Raw genomic sequence first — 22,592 nt, 5'->3', positions numbered from 1 at the left:
GGAGGACGACCGGGAATTCTGTCCCGGTCCGCGTGGCTCCCGCTGCCGACCGCGGCGGCAGAGGGAACACAGGCACGTGTGCACACTTTCTGTGTTATTGTTGCGATCTTTATTATTGAGTGACTCTTTGGGGTGTCAAAGGCTGTTACAACTCTAAACAGAAAATTAGAGATAAATATGTTACACGGAAATGCCAAGTTTACATCCAACTCTGGGTAAGAGAATTTGACAACAGAATGTATTTATCGAACATTTGATGTCTCCATTCCATTCCTCAGAAAGCAAGGTCATGGGGAGACAGAGTCCAGGAAGTAAAGGAAAGTGAAACAAGACTAGTAGATGGTAGAACTCTAATTTCTCTGAGTAATTGCTGCTACAAAGCTCGAAGGTATAGGGCACACGCAAGAAAAAGGGGGTTTGCACCCCTGAAGCAAGACAGAAGCAATGCAGCATTTCTATTACTAATGTTAAGCTTCAAGACAGGTTTGCAACTTGTGACCTGAACAAATCTCTCATCCATAAAATAACAGGAATAAAATATTTGCACATGTTCAGTTAAAATTAGCTTTGTTGCTCACAGACAAAATAAAGAGGGGAAAGAAGGAAGAAAGGAGGGAAGGAAGGAAGGAGGAGAGGGAGGGAGGGGAGGAGAGAGGTAAAAGCAAAAAAGAAGAAAAACAAACAAAAATACTTGACATACCTATGTATTTGACTTTCACTGGTCATCTTGCAGTGTGTGATATAGTTCAATTTACTTGTGTGCTTTAATTTGAATAGAGAGAGAGGGAGATTTCAAAGAGCCAAAATTATATGTGTGTATATATATTTAAATAAAATAAACAAACAAAAATCTATGGAATATACTGATTGCCAACTCATAAACAATGTTAAAAAATACAAATAATTCTGAATGTAGCTAATAACTCTTCAACTTACAGAGCAAAGTCACTCTTCATTGCAGGTGCTTAAATTTGTGTTGAAAGTAGTCATGATTAACATCTTTTATGGACATAAAGTATACAGATGTATCTGATGTCCTTAAGTTGAAGTAATTTGGTAACCCTCAGCTTCTCCATTTAATAATGTGCATTAAATCCCTTTAATTATAGTTTACAAAAATCTTCAATTTAAATGGTTGTTGTAAATTCTATAGAAAACTTTCTTAAAATCCACCATTCAAGGCATTTATGTTTTGTCAAGTGGCCAAGACAGACAGCATATATAACTGCTTCTGGGCACAAATAAATACCTTTCCCCTCGTTTCCCCCCCCAGGAAAAAAAGGGCCCGCTCCCCCCAACCCAAGAAAAAAACATCCACCCTCACAGAGCCAAAGCTGCCATCTTTTAGGGCACTGCACGCCTTTCCTCCCAAAGAGTCCAAGAATATTTATCACCTCTGTCCACTCCCTCACCCCGTCTCTGTGATCCTATTCCCTCACCTTGTCCTTGGAGAAGGTGGGAAGTGGCATAAAACGCTCCCTTGTCAGAAAACCTACCAAGGTCAGGGCTGCCTTATTTCTGACCTTCCTGAGAGAAATACTGCTCTGAGTAACAACATTAACGTTTCTTCTGCCTCATGGATTAGAGGAAAAACAGCTCCTACCACTCACCGATCGTTACCTGGGAAGTGGCTGTGGAGGAGCCATCTGAATTGGGGGCACTGTCTACTTCTTGCAGCCCCTCGTTCTTGCCGGGATACAACGAGGGGCAAACAGAGGGCCTCGAGTGGGAAAGTGGATGCCACAGTTAAATACCTCAACATTGCAATCTACTAACTGCATGCCTTGCATCTCTTGGGTAGAGGATACAATTTTTTTACAGGAAGCCACTCATTATACTATCAAATTTGATACACTAAAATCATTATTGCTGCTGATTGCCTATTCTATTTTTATTTATTCCGGTATCCTACCTTGCTTCCCATGATTGAACATTACACCTTCAGTTGAAGATGCAAGTATATGGAATAATAAAAGGAGATGAAATTCTTAGGAATCTATTAGACTCTTAGTAGCATCCCTAATACAAAATTTGCTTGCAAAAAAAAGTTTAAATGATCGGATACTATGTAAATTTTAGATTACCTTTCATCAGGTTTTACCTGTTCTTCTTATTTCCCATCAGCATCAAACAGAGCTGTGACATTCTCTGAAAGCTCTTTTTATAACTAACACTTGCCTTCGGGCGATTGTTAGATAGTAAAATGATTAAGGGCAATTCCACTGTGGGCCTACATTTGCGATTCTACCGAGATTCTGTTTAACGTCAGGAGAGCTTTCTGATACGGCGCTTCCTTACACTCCTCCGTGGCGGAGGACGCCATGGCCTCGGAGCTCTCACAGCTGTTGACAATGGCGACCGCGCTGAAGGACCTCCTCCTGACCCTGGTTTCTGACAGGCCGCCCGACCCTCGCCCCGGGGGCGCCTTTTCCATGTTGTGGAGCTGGTGGTCCTTCCAGTCCAGCTGCTTGGCGCTGCAGAAGGGCGCGTACACCTCCACGCTGCCCTCGAACTGCAAGCAGTTCACCTTGTAGTACTTCCTCTTAACTTCCAAGACGTCGTTGAATCGGTGGCCCCAGAGAATTTCCCGGGGAACGTAGGAGCTCCGGGACTGGTGCGAAGTCCCCGTGGAGTCCCCGGTGTAGATAAATGTCACCAAAATCTCAAAGTTATCCTTGGCTACTGCCTTCCGATCGAGGGCGTACAGAGGGCTCTCGTGGTCAATTTCATGAACAATAGTCACGGGCGTGACCAGGATAATCTGGTCATTGACCAGCTTCAAGTCTTTGAACGCCATGGTCATCCGCCCTTCGCTGTCCTCCGTGTAGCGGAGAAGCTGGGCTCGAACGGTGCCCTCGACCACGTGGTTGGGCCGGAAGTCCCCAACGCGCCACATGAGGCAGAGCTTCCCATCCCTCATGCCGATGAGCGCGAAGTAGCTGAAGCGGATGGTCTGCGCCCGCTTGCGCGCCGTTGCCATCTTGGCCAGCGCGGCCCCGATGATGAAGGTGTTGATGATGCAGCTCAGGATGGACTGCAGGATCACCGTGAGCACGGCCACCGAGCACTCCTCCGTGACGCAGCGGTAGCCGTAGCCGATGGTGGTCTGCGTCTCCAGGGAGAAGAGAAAGGCCCCCGTGAAGGAGTGCACGTTGGCCACGCACGGCGTGATGTCCGGGTTGTTTAACAGATCTCCGTGGTGAAGGGCGATCAGCCAAAAGATGGAGCCAAATATCAGCCAGGAGAGAATGTAGGAGAGAGAGAATATGATAAACATGTGGCGCCACTTGGTGTCCACTAGGGTGGTGAAGATGTCGACCACGTAGCTCCCCCATTCCCCAAAAATGTGCTTGAAGTACACGTTGCAGCTGCCGTCCTTGTGCAGCAGGCGTCTCCGGGCTCTCCGCTTCTCCGCGAGGAGGTGCTCCGGGGGGTACCCCGCGTATTTGGGGTCCACGTTCACGATCGGGTAGCTGGTGCTGTAATAGCTCATTCTTTCCTGTGCCCTGTGCGCATCCAGGTGAGTCCCGTAATAGGAGCAGTTCTGGGCGCCTGGCTTTTTGTTGGTTTGGGTTTGCAGTTAAAACCTGAAAGAAAGAAAATTAAACTCACGTTAACTCCAGTTTTAATTTCCATTTTGGTAGCGGTTTGCCAAGTGCGAAGCGATTTTATGCCGTCCGAAATAGCTGACTTCATTTGAATGGCAGAGACTCTCAGTATTGATTACTCACTTCAGTTTAGGATTCAATGCAGTCATTATAGGAACAAAATATGAATTAGGGAAAGCAACATTTTTGTAAATGCATAAGACGTGAGTAAGCACTATGGTTATCCCAAAGGAAGCCTCACGACCATTTCTGAACTGACATTTAAAAAATTTTTTTTATTTTTGTAGATTCTTCTGGCCTGAGGGCATTTAGAAAACAAAATAATCTATAATATAAAAAGGCAGAATACAATTCAAACATTTATCTAGCAGCCTTATAAGCGTTCTAACTATTTAAATAAGACGGTTTTCCTTAGAAGAGAGAGGAAGTTAAGAGTTTCTACCTCCGTGTGAAAACGTAACTTACGTCCTGGTCGCTATGACATAGTCCCTCACCTCCAGCACCTGGTACTTCCTCTCCCTTCTGCAGGGGTGGTTGTTCCCTGTGTCCTTCCCGGGACAGAGCAGAAGTGATTGGAACACTATTCCAGATCCAACTCCTTTACCCTAGCTCTAGCTTTAGCTCTTGAGAGGAGAAAAAAAATCTTTCTTAACCCCAGAGGAGTTAAAACCACTCCCAGTCAGGCTTTCAGGAAGGTATAAAATTGCTTGTGCCTTTGTCTCATAACATCCATCTTTTTTTCTTCTTCTTTTTTTTTTTTTTTTTTTTTGGCACTGGAAGCTCTTCTCTGAATAGAAGCCCGAAAATTTGCCAAAGTTGCTAATCTTATTTCCCTCTTAAAGGGAGCATACTTCCAATGGACACTCCCTCCAGCTCTTCATGGCCATCTTTGTCCCTCCAAATTCAGTCTTTAAAAAAGTAAGATAGGAACATACAGTTCTTAATGCTTTTAGTATTTCACGGTCTAGGCTCCAGTCCAAAAGCAAGTTTTAAAAAATCAGTGTTAAATGATCTTGAGTTACTTCTGTGCAAAATTAAGAAGTCACTGCAGCCCAGTATTAATGGTTTAGTAATTATCCGTGTATGTTTTCCTCACAGCCTACCTGTGCTGGGTCGGGGAAGGGAGTATAAGAAGAAGGGAACCCTTTGCGGCATTGACCGATACAGTTGCAGTAATCACTATTCCTGACATTGAAACCCCACCCCCCCCTCTTGAAACCAACCAAGGGCATTGATTACTGAATACTTATCCAGCACCTGCCTTCTGGCTGCAAAAGAAAGGAAAGAGTTAATTTCCCTCCAGTCAAAAGGAATCATTTTTCCTCCTCTCCAGGGACCAGACCCACAGTACAATAAAGACTTTGTTTGGTGGACCACTGTGAGGATGGACGCTCAGCCAAAAAATCCCGCAAGGCATGTAGGAGTTTCTCTCTGTCCCTTGCCTGTTGCGGCCTTGTCCCCCGCCCTCCTCCAGATCTGCTTTTGAGCAATCATCCTCTCCTTTGTCAGCCCTTTATCCGTGTTGTGAGGTGACCATTGTGTAATTTCAGGATGTGACCCAGGGCTGAGAAAATGCTTACTGGGATGTTGAATGGGAGATATTTCCACAAATTATGTCCAGAACATGTATCGTTCCATGCAGGTTCCAGGCGGACTTCTCAGCCTCTGCCCTCTCACCTGGTCATGGGAGGCCCGAGAACGGGGCCAGTTAGAACCAGGGACCCGTATGATTTGAAACTCAGAAGTGTCTTTGGAGATAGGATTCTTTTCCTGTTGAACGTTTCCAACCCAGTTCCTTAAAGGGACCTGTGCAGACTGTGGGAGTCTGAAAAGGAGAAGGCACAGTTCATAAATCAAGAGCTACTGTGTGACTGTGATCTTCTCTGCTGCCAAAAGGAGAATGATTTTTCCTTTGATTTGGTCAGCATCATTTTCAATTCCAGTGGTGCCAACCACTTTTATAAATAAGCCAGTGTTAAACACCTTCATTAGTATGCTAATTAGTGAATGAGTTTTCAGTTAAGACAAACAACGAGGGAACAAAGTTGAGTATGTGGACGATGTCTGACCCGTGTAACAATTTCAGGGTACAAGTGTCGGCTGTGACGGTTCTGCCCCAAGCCCACCATGTCCTCGGCTGTGGTTCATTACTGGAGTTGTTCATTTTCACTTTCCAGAGAAAAGCTTTGAGGTTTTGGTGAGGTGCATACATTTTACTCAGCTATTCTTAGATTTTCTAGCCATCTAAAGGATGCATTTTCTAAAAGGCAGTAGTTCTTAAGCCAAATGATAGATTATAAGCAAATAATTTTCTTCAGTCTTTACCATTTCTCAGGCTACACTATGAGCAAAGAGGTTCATGGAGGCCCTTTTGTCAAAATGGCTAGGCAAAATAAATAGGCATTGATCTCTTGTTTCATATATTGTATTCATTAGAGCATTTTCCAACTTTTGCCATTAAATAATACAAGGTAAGGCTTGCTGAACTGACTGAACAGTCTATAAGGTTTGTGTTCCTCAGGATTGAAACCCGGCTCTCAAAGTTCCTTAATGCTTCCACAATCGCCTTGACACGGTCGATTCCATCACGGACAAGCCCTTGCAACATTCATACTACTGAATTTCCTTTCTGCATGCTGCGCTCCTTGCTCTCCAGAAACAGATGGTGGCCACTGCATTGGTTGCAAAATTCTTTTTAAGATAAAGGGAAATTTTATCACGCTAATTTCAAAATTGTGAAGTATAGAGTTCAAAAGTAAATGTTGAATCAGGTAAGTTCCCCCTTCTGCACCAGGTTCAAACTGTTTCTCCAGGTGATTAATGGCAAAGATAGAAAGAGGACCACAATGTCTTGGCCATGACGTGGAGCTCTTCCCTCAGGGAGGCCAGAGCAAGAGACGGAACACCGTCAGGAGCCGAGGCTTCCTGGGAAGGCCATGGAAGCTCGTGACAATTTGCAAAGACACCGAGGACAGTGCTGCTGCAAGATGATCCCATTCACTGCACCCCAGAGACACCTGAGACAGAGGAACTTAGAGGGGGCTGCCAACCCATCCTGATGGTGATGTTCCCCAGAAGTTCGCACATTTAAAAACAAACAAACAACAACAACAAACTTCCTTAATGTACTTCGGTGAGATCGGCAATTTGTCCTCAGTTTTCTAGATCTTTGAATGAATGCGAGGAGAAACCCTGACTGATGCAGCGCAGTTCCAATGGGCTATACACATGACAGGGAACATTTTCACCAAAACAAATAAGAAACATCCTGGGTACCTGTCTCCGATTCTCAATGCACCAAAGTGCCTCCGTTGGTCTCACTAGTTTTGAAGCAGTGTCGCTGCCATTTGCCCAAGCTCCTCAAATTCAGCTATTTACCAAGCAGACTCCTCTTGTGGATAGCTCTTCAAGCTTCATTTTCATTAGCATTTGAGAGCACAGTGGTTAAGATTCTATCATGCTCTTTCACTTTCATAATAAAATTTGACTTTGGCTCTAGATCTACTTAATATAAAGATGGTCAAAGTAACCACGCATAATGGTCTGAAGTGTCTTTGGTAAATTCATTTTATGAATGCCAACAGCCTTTCGGGTTAATCAGTACCTTTTTTACAATGTGAATGACTTAAGTGAAGTCATCATCGGTAATCAAGTTACTTGCCTGGCAACTATTAGGTCTCAGATAAATTGTAATGGAAACTTGAGAGCTGATGGGGTAGAGAGTAGAAAAGGTGGCCTAAATTCCAAGTGCAGGTCATTGTCCTTGAGGACAGGCTTGGGTGGAGCTTTGTGGTGCAAGGGGAGAGAGACACGAGGGTCAGAAAGAAGGCATGGACAGATGGCCCATGGGGGTGAGCTCTGATTGCTGAGGAGGAAAGAGAGAGAGAGAGGTGTTAATGAGATGGAGCAGAACCCAAACAAGTTAGATTATTTTGCTCAAAACTCGTCCTACCGCTTGTTGCCTTGGAATCATGCCTGAGCCTTATCTTGCCTGGAATCCTCCTAAGACATTCAGACACTCTTAGGTGGAGCCCGTCACTCAGCCACAAACACCTGCTTCACCCCATACCTACTGTCCAGACATCTCCAGAGCTGCAAACAGTGTCACCTTTGTTGACAAATCCATGGCATTCTCACGTGACCTTCCCAGCCGCTGCCATCCCCGGAGCAGGCCTTGGATATTCCCAGTGACCATGGGTTTTACCTTTTTCCTGATATAGCCTTATCATTTCTGCTTCTCAATCAATGTCAGAGCTTTATCGTTTCTCCTTCTCAATGTCAGAAACTTCACGCCAGTTTATGATAGGGAAGGAGGGATATATAATATGTATGAGCAAACACCAAGACTGAAAGCTTGGGTGGGGAAGGAGAAGCAGAGGCCCCAGGTCGCTCGGAATTTTATCTGGCAATCCTTTTAGGAGCCCAGCTTTTCCTGAAGTGATATCTACAGTACATTCCAATCGTGAACCCTGCCTCACCCCAAGTGATGCCATGTTTTATTAAGGAGGAGAAATGAGGAGGCTGGGATGATGTTTCTTCTTTTTCCGGACGTCAAGATAGCGCCAAACGAACATGAATTATGATACTAAGTTATTCTGGTTCAGAAATCAAATTACCTTGATGAAAAATAGTCTGGAATAAAGTAATTCTTTTCTGTTGTGGTTTTGTACAGAACCCGTGAGATGGGAAGCAGACTCGAGGTCTGGGTTGGTTCTCAATGTCATGAGCAGCTGTGTTAGGTCACTTGTTTTTGAACCTCAGTGTCCTCATTCATGAAATGGGGATAATACTTATGCCTCTGAGTTCCTGGGAGACTGAATGAGATAATTAATGGTAAGCCATCTTTCTTTGTGCCGAGCTCATAGTCATTATTCAATAATTATTTCTCAAACGTGAGCCCCATGAAGACTCAGTGTCCCCCTCTGTAAAATGTCACAGTATCTGTTTGAACCCTCTTAAAGAGCCTTCCACCTGCTTGACAGTAAGACGAAAAATATGTGGTTCCTAATAGATACTTCTACTTAAGTTCAGGGATGGCATCACAGTTTCCTACCACTGAGCCACCTGGGCTAATTCTCTGTCCTTCCACTCCTTCCCCTAACCCCCGGGGACTGGGCCATGTTCCTTTTCTTTTCATAACACAGGGGAACAATTTTTAACATAATTCCTGTTGAGTTTGATTTTTTCAGCTGTTTTAGACTTAAAGAGGCATGCTGATTTCAAAACTGCAGTTAGTTTTCTTCTATCACATCAAGTTTTTCTGTACAGCTTATCTTAATGTGACCACTATAGGCTGGATCGAGCCTGGATTGAGGGAGGCACTAGTGCTCTCTTATTGGCTGAGAGCAAACCTCTCTCAAGTGAGGAGTGGGGAGGGGCGGGGCATGACCTTGGAGACCAGCAACAGGTTCATACTTGTCTAGGCTATTCAGTTACATGTGAGACAGTGTGGTGAGAGGTTGTGTGGCACTCTATAGAGTGAATCGTATTCCAAAGTGGAGTCCGAGTCATTGCCTGTATACAAGGAGTAAGCAGAATTTATTCTTTTATTTACATACGTCCTTATTTCCTTTCCTTCAGATCATGTCTGCTTCTGTGATTTCTCATCATAAGTGCCTAAACAACCCTGATTCATTTTGTTATATCTGTGGCAGTTTCACCAACCCCAGTCAGAGGACAAACATCAGCGCATTTGTCAGGCAAGCCTATTTTGCACATTTTAAAGTAAAACTTGGTGATCAGAATAAGTCTTGGGTCCCTCACAAGGTGTGCAAGCAGTGTGTTGAGAGTTTATAGATGTGGACAAACGGAACACGTGATCAATTGCCATTTGGTATACCTATGGTTTGGCGAGAGCCCAGAGATCATTCAAGTGACTGTTACTGTTGTATAGTGAAAAGGTCAGGATATAGCAAGGAAAATGCATGTAAAATAGAGTATCCTAGTCTACCACCAGCTATACGCCCAGTGCCTCATTGAGCTGAAATCCCAGTGCCAGCTTTCACTGAACTGCCCTCTTTCAAAAAACAGGAGTATGGTGAAGAACTAAGTGACAGCAACGGTGAAGGTTTTGAAACTGAAGATGACTCAGTTCATAAGGGATCTGAGCAGCATGAGTTGAATGATTTGGCATGAGATTTGGGACTATCCAAAAAGGCTTCAGAACTCCCAGCATCAAGACTGCATGAGAAAAACTTGCTTGAAAAAGGAGCGAAGGCATCCTACTTTCGATCAAGAGAAAGTGCATTTCTGCAGTACTTTCGAAGTGACGGTGGCTTTGTGTATTGCCATAACATACATGGTTCAAAGGAGGAATTGGGAATACTGATCTATAACGCAACTGAATGGCAACCGTTCATCGATAGCTCAAAGCAGAGCTTGAAGTGTGCCCTCCTCCACAATGGCAATTTATTTGGTGCCGTCCCAACTGGCCATTCAGTTTCTTTTCGTGAAGAATATGAAGACATAAAGAGAGTCATTGATCTGCTGCAATATCACAAGCACAATGGATCATCTGTGTTGACCTTAAAATGGTCTGCTTCCTTCTTGGTCAGCAACATGGATACACCAAGTATCCCTGTTTTCTGTGTATGTGGGACAGCAGAGCTCGTGGAAGCATTGGGTGGAGTCAAACTGGCCTCCAAGATCTGACCTCAAACCTGGTGATCCAAACATTCTCCATGAGCCTCTTTATGACAGAAAGAACATTCTATTTCTACCTCTGTACATACAACTGGGTCTCATGAAGCAATTTGTTAAAGCTTTGCCAACTGAAGGAGGCTGTTTTAAGTATCTCATCTTGGCATTTCCTAGCCTGTCGTTTGAAAAGATAAAATGCCTTAATATGCATGTTTGATAGCAGAATTTTACTACTTGTATACAATTTGACTTACAGTAATAATATATAGCCTTTATTTGAATTAAATAACTCAAAATGAACAGTATATTCAGGAATGTTTTCTTTATTTTCCTTTGTATGTACATTTTGTATGATTTTTGGGACAAAGGGAGGGTATCCTGTACCTTAAAAAGTTGATGTGATAGAGAAAAACTGGGATAATTTTTGGATTCAGATGCCAAAAGTTAGTCAAAAACAAGTGTCAAATCTAACTGAATGAAAATCGTGTTCCCCAGTGAATTGTTAGCAAATATAGCAAATAAGAGATTCCCCTATTGCTTGTTCTCAACATGTAGGCACATACACACATACACTTTCAACTTAGTTTAAGAATTTTATTGCAAAAATAATAATAATTCTATTGCTATTTACTCTGAGCAACCAACCTGAAGGGGGCAAGGCTGACACTTGGCAGAGTTGACAAGTTAAAGAAATTCACAAGGTGATTATTGGGGATGGAAAAATGGATCTATGGAAAGTCACCTCACAGGGTGATCCGATCATAAATTCCTAACTGAGCAGGTCATGGTGGGCCGTCACTCCCCAGGTTCAAAATGTTTTAGTAAAAGGTCTGCCGTTGCCTTAAGCCAGGCCCGTCCATTGTTCTTGGGCATCTGGGCTAACACACCTTTGCAGAGCCAGAAGTAATAGCCTGGAAGGGGATATTAACCCTCCAAGAGAGCACATGATCTTGTTAGCTGTTAACCATCCTGTAATCTAATGCCCCCCTTGCTTTCGCTCACATCCATGTAAATTTTCTCCTTAATTTCAAATGAAGAAAAGAAGCTGCCGAACTGTTATTCTCTGGAGCTTTTGCTATCTGGCTCCTCAGCACATGTCATCAGTTTGGCTCAAATAAACTCATAAAAATGTCTGGACATTTCTTACATCAACATCATCATGCCTACTCTCTGTCTTAAACGGTATGCACATGCTGTACTAAGACGGCTCTGAAGGTTTCTCTTTCCTTATCTTGAAAATCAGCCTGCCCATCCCTGCCTTGGAAGCATGCCAGCCCCAGCTGCTGAGCATTTACCAGGTGCTAAATCTGGGCTGGTGCAGAAGCTAAATGTCATGAGCTCTGAGGTCCCTTTAGGAGACCAGAGCTCAATTTCCCCTTGTTGTGTAAGGAGAGTGCTTGCCCCCAAAGGCCTCTAAAATTGTCCAATGGAGAATTTATTACTGATTGTTTACTTGTTTGATTTTTATTCTTTTAAACGGAGCTCCTATTGTGTGCCAGACCCACCCATTCTTAGGAATTAGGGAACAGAGTCCCACATGTATGGAATTTGCATTTGAGAGTCGGGCACCAATAAACAGGAAAACAATTAAATGAGATCATTGGTGATCGTAGCAAGTGCCAAGGAGAAAGCAAGTGAAGCAGTGATGTGGACAATGGCTGGAGCAGGGACGAGGGCGCCCCTTAACCAGGGCAGTCAGGGAGAGTTCAGTCCAGGACCCGACGGGCCAGCCCAGCCTTCGCTTTTCCTGGCTCCAGCCTTGAGTGAGCGCTCTCTGCTCTGGCCTGGTTCTCCGGCCTGTTTGTTTGTGGGAGGCACGGTCTCTAGCCGGTTGTTAAGGTGCTCACTATTTATAGGTGTGACTCGGCTGCCTCGTCCTTTGTTCTAAGCTAATTTTAAGGCCTGGTTCTCACAAGAATCTATCAGCACAGGAACTCATCTGCATTTTATCAACTGAGTTCAACCTCTCCCGGTCAGGTGAAAACCTGGTTTTCCCTGGTTTATAGAATAGCCTTCTGACTCCTTTTTTTCCACTTTTACACAGAGTGATTATTCGAACCTGAAATATAAATAACCCTTCTGCTACCACGAGGAGCAGGCCAAGCTCCATTTGGTCTTATAATCCCATGGTTAAAGGGCAGGAATATAGAAATCAAAGCCTCGGATCTGAGCTGTACGATATCAGCATCTCAGCAATATCTACCAAGCTTCTCTGTATTCATTTAAAACCTGGGGACAATAGTTGATACCTCAAAAGGTTTTTGTAAAGAATAAATGAATAATACAAGAGTACAAAGGCTAGCATCCTGCAAGCTCTCATTATGGGAGTCTTCCTTTAACTCTTTTTATTTTTATAGTATCATTTTATTTTATGCTTTTTGTTAAAGTTTTCCATTCATTTACTTATTTATTTTAGAGAGAGGGGAAGGGAGAAAGAAAGCTAGGGAGAGAAACATCAATGTGTGTTTGCCTCTAGAGGGTCCCTAACTGGGGACCTGGCCCACAACCCAGGTATGAGCCCCGACTGGGAATCAAACCAGTGACCCCTTGGTTTGTAGGCCGGTGCTCAATCCACTGAGCCACACCAACCAGGGCTTCCTTTAACTCTTAATATGAACAAATATCTCTGCTCTGTTTCTATCTAGTCTGGGAGAGATGGATACCTAACTCCCATCAGCAATGTATGGGACTTAATTAAGTAAGAAGAAAGAGAAAAGTTGTTTCCCAGGCAGAGGAACAGCATTTGCAAAGGGTGACTCACAGAGACACAAGGCATGCTTTCCAAAGGACTGAAATTGAGGCAGAGGGTGGGTGTCAGGGGAACCAAACCTGGAGAGGGAGATAGAGGCAGGACATAAATGACCTACAGGTAGAGTTATAGTCTTGGGTCTTTCTCCCAAGAACAGTGAAAGCAATGCAAGTATCCTAACCAAGGGCACCGCACGCTGACGTTTGCATTTTTAAAAGATCACTCTGACTGTCCAGTGGAAAGCTGGTTGGAGAAATTTAAAGAAGACTTGGTGGAGATAAGCCAGGAAGGTATTTCAATGACCAGGTAAGAGATGATGGTGGCTGAGATTAGGATAATGCCAGTGGAGGTGGCAGAAGCCACCTGTCACTATAGTGTTTCTTCACCCTGCATCTGGAACAGAGTCACGTGAGCTTGGAGTGGCCAGTCAGAACCTCAGGAGCAAGACTTTCTTCTTGAGGAAGTGGCACAGGGTTCTGGACCCTACTCTTCTAGGCAGCTACAAGGACTCAAGAGGCCAGGGTGTGGTGGTGCAGCTAAGTCTCCCAGGAGACGGACACAAGTCGCAGCTCCTAGGGCAACAGTCCTGAGATAAAATTTTGCCTTGCCTCTGATTTCTGTTCAGATCAGGTTCTTTCTCTTCATACTTCCTTTGAGGCTATAAGCTACCTGACATCTTTTCAATAATATTTTCTTCTGCTGTGTTAACAAGGGCTAGTTTTTCTCGCTTGAAACAGAGAGAATTAAGTTAAAATTCAGTTTAGTACGAATGAATATGGTCTAATCACTCTCCTTTACTCCTATCATGTAAACTAGGAGCAAGCCCTATTGGTTCAACTTCAGAGATCTTCAATCTAATCATGTATCTTCATAGTTAAAAGCACCATGTCTTCAGTGGACCCAGTCTTCAAAGGACCACAACAACTTCCTAAGAGAGCTCTTTCTGCCCCTGCTGTACTTGAATCCTTTGTTTTAAAAAATAAAATCAAAATATGTCACTCCCCTGCTTAAACCAATTCAGTATCTTTCCACCACAACTCGAGTAAATTGCATAACCTCTGTTTTATACAGATCACATACATCTGACCTCTGCCCATCTCTGGAAATCATCTCCTACTACTCTCACCGTTCCCTCTCTAGCATCACTGTATCTGTCTTTTCTCATTAACACAGGCTCATCAATAGGCTAAGGGTCAAATCTGGTCCACTGTGTTTGTCAATAAAGTTCCGTTGGAACACATGCAGACCACTGTTTCCGTATCGTCTGTGGCTACTTAATGTCGGGCTACACTGCAGCCTTGAGTAGTTGCAACAGAGGGACCATGTGGTCTGCAAGCCAAACATAGTTACTCTCTGAATCTTTACAGAGAAAGTTTGTGAAATTCTACTCCGACATACGAGGAGGTTTTGGCCCCAGGCCCTTTGCATTTCCTACCTGCAAAGCTTCTTATGATCACTAATGTCTTATCTTTAACATCATCTTTTTAAAGAGAGCTTGACTGATGGGGATGTAACCTAAAACTCTTCACACTGTCGTTTTGGTCTCATTAACATGTTTTATTCATTTTTTAAAGATTTTATTTACTTAGCTTTTAGAGAGGTGGCAGGGGACAAAGGAAAAGAGGGAGAGAAACATCCATGCACGGGAGAAACATTGATCGGTGGCCTCTCACACCTGCCCCAACCAGGGACCTGGCCCGCAACCCAGGCATGCGCCCTGACCGGGAATCGAACTGGTGACCTTTTGTTTCCCAGAACAACGCCCAATCCACTGAGCCACGCCGGTCAGGGCAACATGCTTTGTTCATTTTAAAACACTTACCACTACTGACTGGGTTACTTGTTTTTTGGCTGGATTGCCCATGGACCAGATTGTAAGCTCTATGAGAAAAAGTCCCCTTATCTCATTTACCACTGTGTCCCCAGCAGCTATAGAAATAGGTGGCAAGTAGGCACTCATTAAGTATACTCTGAAGGGACGAATTAATAAATCATCAAACAATACAAATTGAGCTGTACAATATTTTCCAGAAACTTTAGTCCTAGGAAGAGCATCAGCACTGCTAGGTCTATAAAAACATCAGTCCTGACAGTTCTCCAAACACCAGCACTCAGTTCCTTCCAGCTCCCTCGCCTCTGACCGGTCCCGGCAGCCAGTCCATACATAGCTTTTATTTATTTTATGCTATTTTTTTTTAAAGAAAACTGCATGCAACTATGCTGCAGAACTCTCACGAACTCTGGGAAAAAAGAAGTGCTTAGCACTAAAAAAGTATTTAATAAAATCTGTTACAGCAGTGATTAAATTATCGGAAATGTGGTTCTCCTTATACTACTGCAGGTTATCACACTGTTATTTTAAAGATTCAGTCAAATATAATACACATTGATTTAATGTGAACTGTTTCTGGAGGTGAGTGGGTTCTATGTGACAACAGTCCATGAACTTGGCACAGCCTCTGATCCAATTCCTGTCAGAGTAATTTACCCTGAAGATATGGCCATCGATGAGCACAGAGCCATGGCTAATTTGCAGGACTATTTGTGGTAGCAAATATTGGCTAGGGCCTAGCCATCAATACATGCGGGGTTGTTTAAAAAAAAAAAAATGACAGGAAAAATGAAAACATTGTTTGATGGAAAAAAATAAAACAGGTCTGTACAACAGCAAGTACAACATACATTTTTAAGTTTTAATATATTTAAGCGTGGCACAAAGACACGCTGGCATACAAAATGTCAATTGTGGCCTTCTCTGCTTGGTATGATAATTTTTCTCCGCTTTTTTCCCCCCCATTTGCCTACTTATATTTTCTGTTATTTTACAATGAACATGCATTACTTTTGCAAAAAAGAAAAAAAAAAAAAAACAGGTATTTTCAGCTGGAACTGTTGAAGTGGACCCATTCTCAGGCTGCATCAACGGAAAGCAAACCAATAACAATCGAAAAGCATTTATTAGAGCATTTAAAAGGCAACTATAAATAGCCCAGAGAGGCAGACAGTCTTACAGACGTTTCAAGTCAGACATGGATGCTGTAATTTTTGCTGGAACAATTCACAGAAACGAATACAGTGACATTTAATTCATCCAAGTAAAACCAGATCTCATTTAAAACCAGGGAGGGGGGTGAGAGGGAGCAGGGTCAGATTTGGCCACTGGAGACCAATTGCAGAAATCAGGAAAGCAGCTGGGAACAGATCGGGGGCCTCGAAGCCGGGCTAAAACTAACCAGGCATCGCATGCAGCCCCCCTCCTCAGCGTCCGCTCCCCTTTCTCCACTCCAAAACACATTAAACTCTTAATACCGTTCTTTCTTGGCTTCGTAGACTAAAGTCTGTTTTAGCAATCTTTCTTTTATCTTAATATTTTTCAATAACTTTGGAAAGAAAATGTTACAAATTGTATTATATTGCAACTTTAATACTGTAAGGTCTATGTTAATAGACTTTAACATCTTTTTAAATATATTTATTGATTTTGGGGAGGAGGATATGTGAGAGAGATGTGAGAAACATCGATCAGTTGCCTCCCAAATGCACCCCAACCAGGGATTGAACCCACGACCCCAGGCATGTGTCCTGATGGGGAATCAAACCCTCAACCCTTTGGTGTACAGAATGATGCTCCAACCAACTGAGCCACCCTGACCAGGGGATTAATAGTCTTTTAAGACCCAAGGCAATGTTTCTTTGAAATGGGTAAATTTGTGGAGGGCAATTAGATATTCATGATGTAGATTTGCCTAAATAGCTGGTCCTAGTCAATTCTTAATAATTCATATCCATAAACTTCAAAACCTTACTTGGATACCCCTATAAGCAGTATAGTATGTCAGTGTTCTTCAAAAACACAGTCTACTACTAACAATCTACTTCCAAAATAAATCCTAGCGGCGGGGGTGGGGGCTGGGCTGGCACACGTTACAACTGCAGATCCTTGGATTTCACCCCGTGCATTCTGACTGCGTCCTCCACCTCAGTCCATTCTTATACATCCTCCAGGTGGAGAGCTACTACTTTAAAGTCTCCAGAATTGAGATGCTGGGTCAGACAGAAATGAGACCATTGAGATGCTCGCTTGACCAGTCATAAGACTAACTGTGCTTCTGCATAAGTTACTCAACCTCTTTGAGCCTCCAGCTGCCCATCTGAAAAATGCAGACCATAGGATTGCATGGGAGGTGAAATGAAGCTGTGTTTCCAAACTGACTCGTGTTTAATACGTAGGCAATTGCAATGCTTTGTTATTATAACTACAGCTCATTCAAATGTAGATGAGAGAGAGAGAAAGAGAGAGAGAGAGAGACAGAGAGAGAGAGAGAGAGAGACAGAGAGAGAGAGAGACAGAGAGAGAGAGAGAGAGACAGAGAGAGAGAGAGAGACAGAGAGAGAGAGAGAGAGAGAGAGACAGACAGAGAGAGAGAGAGAGACAGAGAGAGAGAGAGAGAGAGAGAGAGAGAGAGAGAGAGAGAGAGAGAGAGACAGAGAGAGAGACAGAGAGAGAGAGAGAGAGAGAGAGAGAGAGAGAGAGAACCTGCTGGTTTTCTTCACCATGAATTGCAGAGTGCCAATTTCCCAGATTTGTTTGAGAATTCCCTTCTAGCCCTAATTGCTATGACATCACCTTCGGGGAGACATGGCAGAGCCACCCAGGAAAACCATAGGTATCATTAAGAACAAAAGTCATTTTGTACTAGTCACACACTTCGCTTTCTAGATGCCTGGTTACCTACGACGGACCTTCAGTAGTTCCCATATAGTTTACCTTGGGAGCAGCTTTGTGTGAATCTAACTGTCCATTCCGAAACAACTGTAATTTACGGAAAGCATATGTGTCATGGCTTTCGACCTTTTCCAAGTTGGATACTTATGGTATTCCACCAGAAAACTAAGTCCAATCTTACTCTTTTCCCATTTTGTGAGAACTACCTGCAAAGTGTCCTCTTTGGCAATGTGCAGAGAGTCTATGAGTCTACTCAATCTGCTGGGAATCACTGAACTCACAAATGTGATTTGCTAGTGGACTAGAAACCCCCTGGATATTGTCTACAACTTCAGCTTCTTTGGCCTTTAAATGATTGAGTTTTTGTGACAGCTTTATTGCTGAGGAAAATAAAGCAACTGTTATTGGCTGTTAGCTCGATTCCCCTTTTTCTTGTGGATACAGATAAATTGAGAAGGCCTTGCAGTACAGGACAGAAGATCTCCCTAGGAAGACCCAGACAGATAGCCTACTGAGACAATACCTTAGCAGTGCGCACTTATCACATGAGGTCACCTTTCTCTCAGCCCGTGCCCGCTCAGGGACACTTGGCACTAGAGCTCGGCCCTCTACTGCACACGATGGAAGATTTAGGTGGCTGATGGAAGTTAGTGCGTCTAATGCTCTGGCATTTCCATGCATTTCCATTGTCTATACTTTCGCCACCACGTGTACTTGCGCCTCCACCACCATGCTATGCAGAAAGAACGAGTCATCCTACCTGAGTTGGAGGGTTGCATTGCATCTGTGAATGCCTATACCAACAAAGGCGATCCAAGTTAGTGATACTTCTCTTCAAAAGAAAAGGGACACTGTACCTGGCGTTTCTTGGGCCGAACTAGTCATGGAGATGGACACCAGGGAGTTCAGTGTGGGGCAGATGGCACTTTGCCCTTAAACCTGGTGGTAAGGTATTTAAACCTTCACTGCAAGACACTTTATCACTTAGCTAAATATGCCAATGCCTGTAAGAGCATGGAAACAGCCTTTGTTCAGTCTTCAATTCAGCCACATTTCAACATGCCCAAGGCACCGTGAGGACCATTATGAAGGATTAGGAGGACTAGTGCTGCCCTTGAGGAGTTCAGGTTTGCCAAGGATACTACAGACATTCTATCAAGACAGCTTGCCAAGAACACATGCATTCTCAATGGTAGAATAACGTCAAAGTGGCATGATGTTGCAGATCCCAAGGGAAGGTGGTTACGTTTGAGATCTTGCCCAGTATTTACGGTGATGTGGGGGTTCATAACAAATCACCCCAAGGTGTGCACCTCTGTGGAATGCAGGTTGCTTTGAGCTAAAGGCAACTTTAGCCACAGGCTCAAGACAATCTTTTGTCCCTCCCTTAACTACATAGAAGAACTTGAATTAGGGGCCTTGCCCATAATGAGCAGATCAGCAATAACTTCTTTTGACCAATGGTTAGGGCAGGACAAACTTATTATCTTGTAAGGACCCTATGAAGCCCCCAATGTACCTTACCTCATCCCTAGCTGAAGAGGTCTTATACACTCATGTTCCCTTTCTTTCTCTGAACTAGTCCTACATGTGAGATCTCTGACACTCTCATGTATGCAAGGTTCCTGTACACACGTATGTATTAAATTTGGTTATTTTCTTTTGCTAATCTGCCTCATGTCTATTTGATTATTAGACCTTGAGGGTAGAGGAAAGTTTGTTCCTCTCTCACAGTGCAAAGGTGCTTCTCTAGCATTCTGCTTTTGTGGTTAATTCTTGAGTTTCTAGGCTAATGATGGAAGATGGTGCCATAGAAAAGCCACAGAAGGGAAGCAGTCAGAAATCGATTTGCATTTGGCTTGGAATAAATCATTTGCTTTGGAAAGAATGCCCATTTCCGTGCATCGCAGGCTATTGAAATGATTTTATGTTCCCTGAATTCAAGCTGTCAGACAGGCAGGATGCAATCAAGGGGAACATTCTGGGTAGCTGAGCGAAAGACAGTTTAGGAGTTTTTATTTTTAATCCCATGGGATAATTCATACAGCAGATAATCTGTGTATGGAAATTTGAGTGGTGCTTGGCTTGAACAAACAGATTTCCCACATTCAAATCAAAATTCAGTCCTGGCCAAGAATGTAGCAATATGGAGAAAGATTTCTAATATGTTCTTAAAATTCAATGTTTAGCTACTGATTCTATTAAAAATTATTCATAACCATTATAAATGCAGCCAGCCTGGCCTTCTTCTATTTAAGGCTGATTGGAGAAGGGGGTGGAGAGAAATGTGTTCCCTGGTAATAAAATTACCTTTTGTTTCAACTTAATCAAAATGCCACTTTGCCCCCATGTAGGGTAGATAACATTTATGAAAAATTCATTCAACAGATGAGCCTTGGCAATACTGCAGAAGTTTAAAATCTTAATGGAAAAAAATATGCTATGAACTAAATTAGCTTTTTCCATTCATCAAGTTTCAGACCAGAGAAAAAAAATATTGGCTTTTTAACTGAGAAATTTAAATATCATTGGCATTTGAATTTCCACATCTCATGTAACTTCCTTGTAGAAAGATAAATGGGGTGCCCTCATTGAAAAAAAAATAGAAATGACTCCTCAAATCAGATTTTCAAGAGTTTGTGAGTATCCTAAGCAAGTGTCCACGTCCATAAGCACTTACGAGAAGAGATGTCATAGTCATTAATATTTGGCTAAATGGCACCAAAATCTTCACTCCCCAGCATCATCAACCCCGAGTTCCCACTTGGTTGTTGGTTCCAGGGTTGTCTAGGCATGAAAACACAACATGTATGTCTGTGTCATCAAGCAAAGCTGGTCTCCACTTCCTCTTCCCAGCAGGCCCATTCGTGACCTCCATCCTTTTCATTCAACTCAAAGACACTCTTTGTATGGAAGCAACATGTTGGGATTTATGACCTTGATTGTCTGTGGGCCCTTTAGCCAAGGAGGTTTTACTGTTAGTGCAACAGAACACACTAATCCAAATGTCAACTACCTCAACAGTGATGGCCAGGAAGTTGAAAGCAGCACCAAGCCGTTCAATGTGGTGCAGCCTTGAGGCCTGGCTCACAGGCAGTTTGTGATGATGATCAAGGTTTCTCGATGTTCTCCCAGCTCCCATATGTCAGTGACATTTGCCCCTCAGTCCAAGCTGGACATCTTATCTCAGAGCCTCAGTGCTGTGTCACTCACCCCTAATCCGAACAACGATCCTGAAAAGTAGGTTTTATCATATCTTTCATATCTTGTACATTCACAAACTAAGTCTTCGTGAAATGAAGTCTTCACTGTACACCATAAAGTTGGACAGTGAAAGGGCTGGGATTGTATCCTGTGTCTCTGTGACTAGATTATAAATGGTCATAAAGGTTAATGTCATGTTCTTGTATATAAGTAAGGCTCCAATCAGATTCTAGAATTAAGATTATACGTTATTCCTGTAACTCCAAACACCAGGATTACAGGATGATATTTGGGTCTCTGTGGTTGTTGGCAAGCTTCCTTGAGCTAGGTCTACCCAGTCTTCTGATAAGATCAGCTCTTGGAGTGCATACCAGCACATACCAGCACACAGCTGACCATCTGTCACTGGTCAAAGGCTACCTGATCGAACCGTTAAGAATCTAAAATAGTGTCAGCAAGGAAAGAGGCTAAAGGAAGCTTTCAAAAAGAGCTAATTGAGTGATGCCTTTTTATGGAGAAGAATGTTTCCAACTTTAAGATTACGCAGCCAATGGGTGGGCTGGAGGGATGGCTTGTTGCCTTTGGACACCCTTTGGAATTGAGCCAACATGTCTGAACACAAAGGGAAAAACAATGGAGTGTGGCTGATGTCACAGAGAATCCTGAGGAAAACAGCAAGGAGAAAGCTTCCTACTGTTGGTTTCCAAAGTACACACTTATTTTAGCATTAATTCCTTCTGCAGTCAGAAACTTGACTCTTCTGGAGGGATTAGTCTTAATCGTAAAGGCTCAGTGCTGAAGAGAAGGATGGTGTGTGTGTGTGATCTGGTTGCTGATGTGAGAGTTAGAGAATCAACATCCCCTTCTCTCCCTGCTACGTGAGGTGGGTTGTTTAGGAAGTCACTGTAACTGGGCTGAGGCCATTTTCCCTGAGGCAGACAGAAAATGGGCCCGTTCTCTTAAAGGACACTCAGCTGTGATCAGAGGTCTGCCTTCCCATGCAATAGTAATGGTGATCCTCGTCCCTGTTCCGGCTAGGGAGAGGCTGTCCAGCGTCACCCTGGGAGGGCCAGCCAATTCTTGGACACAGCAAAGGACCCCGCCTGGAACACACTCTTGCTGTACAGACCTCACCTCCTCTCTCTGGCTCATCTATCCAACGAGGTGATGCTCTTCTGCCTGAATTACCCCAGGGCCAGGTACCAAGGAATAGGGGCCATCCTTAGAGCCCAGAGCCTGCCAAAGTTATTCAGACTAGCCACTTATAAACTACTGGCCCAGCCCTGCCTTTCCTTTTCTGAGCAAACCCCAATGGTGACCATGACATGGACCTTCCACTCACTCCTGCCTCCTGACCAGCCTGGTGTCTTTCCCACGTGGTTTTCTGTGGCATGCTGTGTCTCCTGTCTTGAAGGCCTGTGAGTATAAGAAACTTTGTTTTTTCCTGAGCTGTTTCCTCTTCTGGCCATACCAGACTGACTGTCTCATAAAATAATACAAAACAATCTAAGGTTGGGAGGAAAAAAAAAAAAAAAAAAAAAAACACATCTCTATCTTCATTTTAAAAGAAACTGCCCATGGGCAAAAATGGACTATCCTGAGAGTCTAGAATTTGCTTAAGTGGTAACACTGCCAAAGGAGGGCCGCTGGTATTGCAAGTGTTTCA

General features: G+C 43.5%; 1 protein-coding gene across 2 annotated transcripts in view; it reads right to left on the bottom strand.

Moving 5' to 3' along the window:
• Positions 1-1,294: 1,294 nt before the first annotated feature.
• Positions 1,295-22,592, bottom strand: part of KCNJ16 (potassium inwardly rectifying channel subfamily J member 16) — a 46,536-nt gene continuing 25,238 nt past the window's right edge. For both annotated transcript variants that reach the window (XM_090291233.1, XM_090291234.1), the window contains exon 2: positions 1,295-3,587. In XM_090291233.1, coding sequence (XP_090147359.1) covers positions 2,231-3,493 — 1,263 coding nt within the window. In that variant the 5' untranslated portion in view covers positions 3,494-3,587 and the 3' untranslated portion in view covers positions 1,295-2,230. The remainder of the gene's footprint in view (positions 3,588-22,592) is intronic.

The sequence above is a fragment of the Furipterus horrens genome, unplaced genomic scaffold, assembly GCF_987537825.1.
Source record: "Furipterus horrens unplaced genomic scaffold, mFurHor1.1.pri manual_scaffold_11, whole genome shotgun sequence".
NCBI classification, from domain to species: domain Eukaryota; kingdom Metazoa; phylum Chordata; class Mammalia; order Chiroptera; family Furipteridae; genus Furipterus; species Furipterus horrens.
Note: the sequence above shows the minus strand (reverse complement) of the source record. Positions and strands in the feature narration are given on the sequence as shown.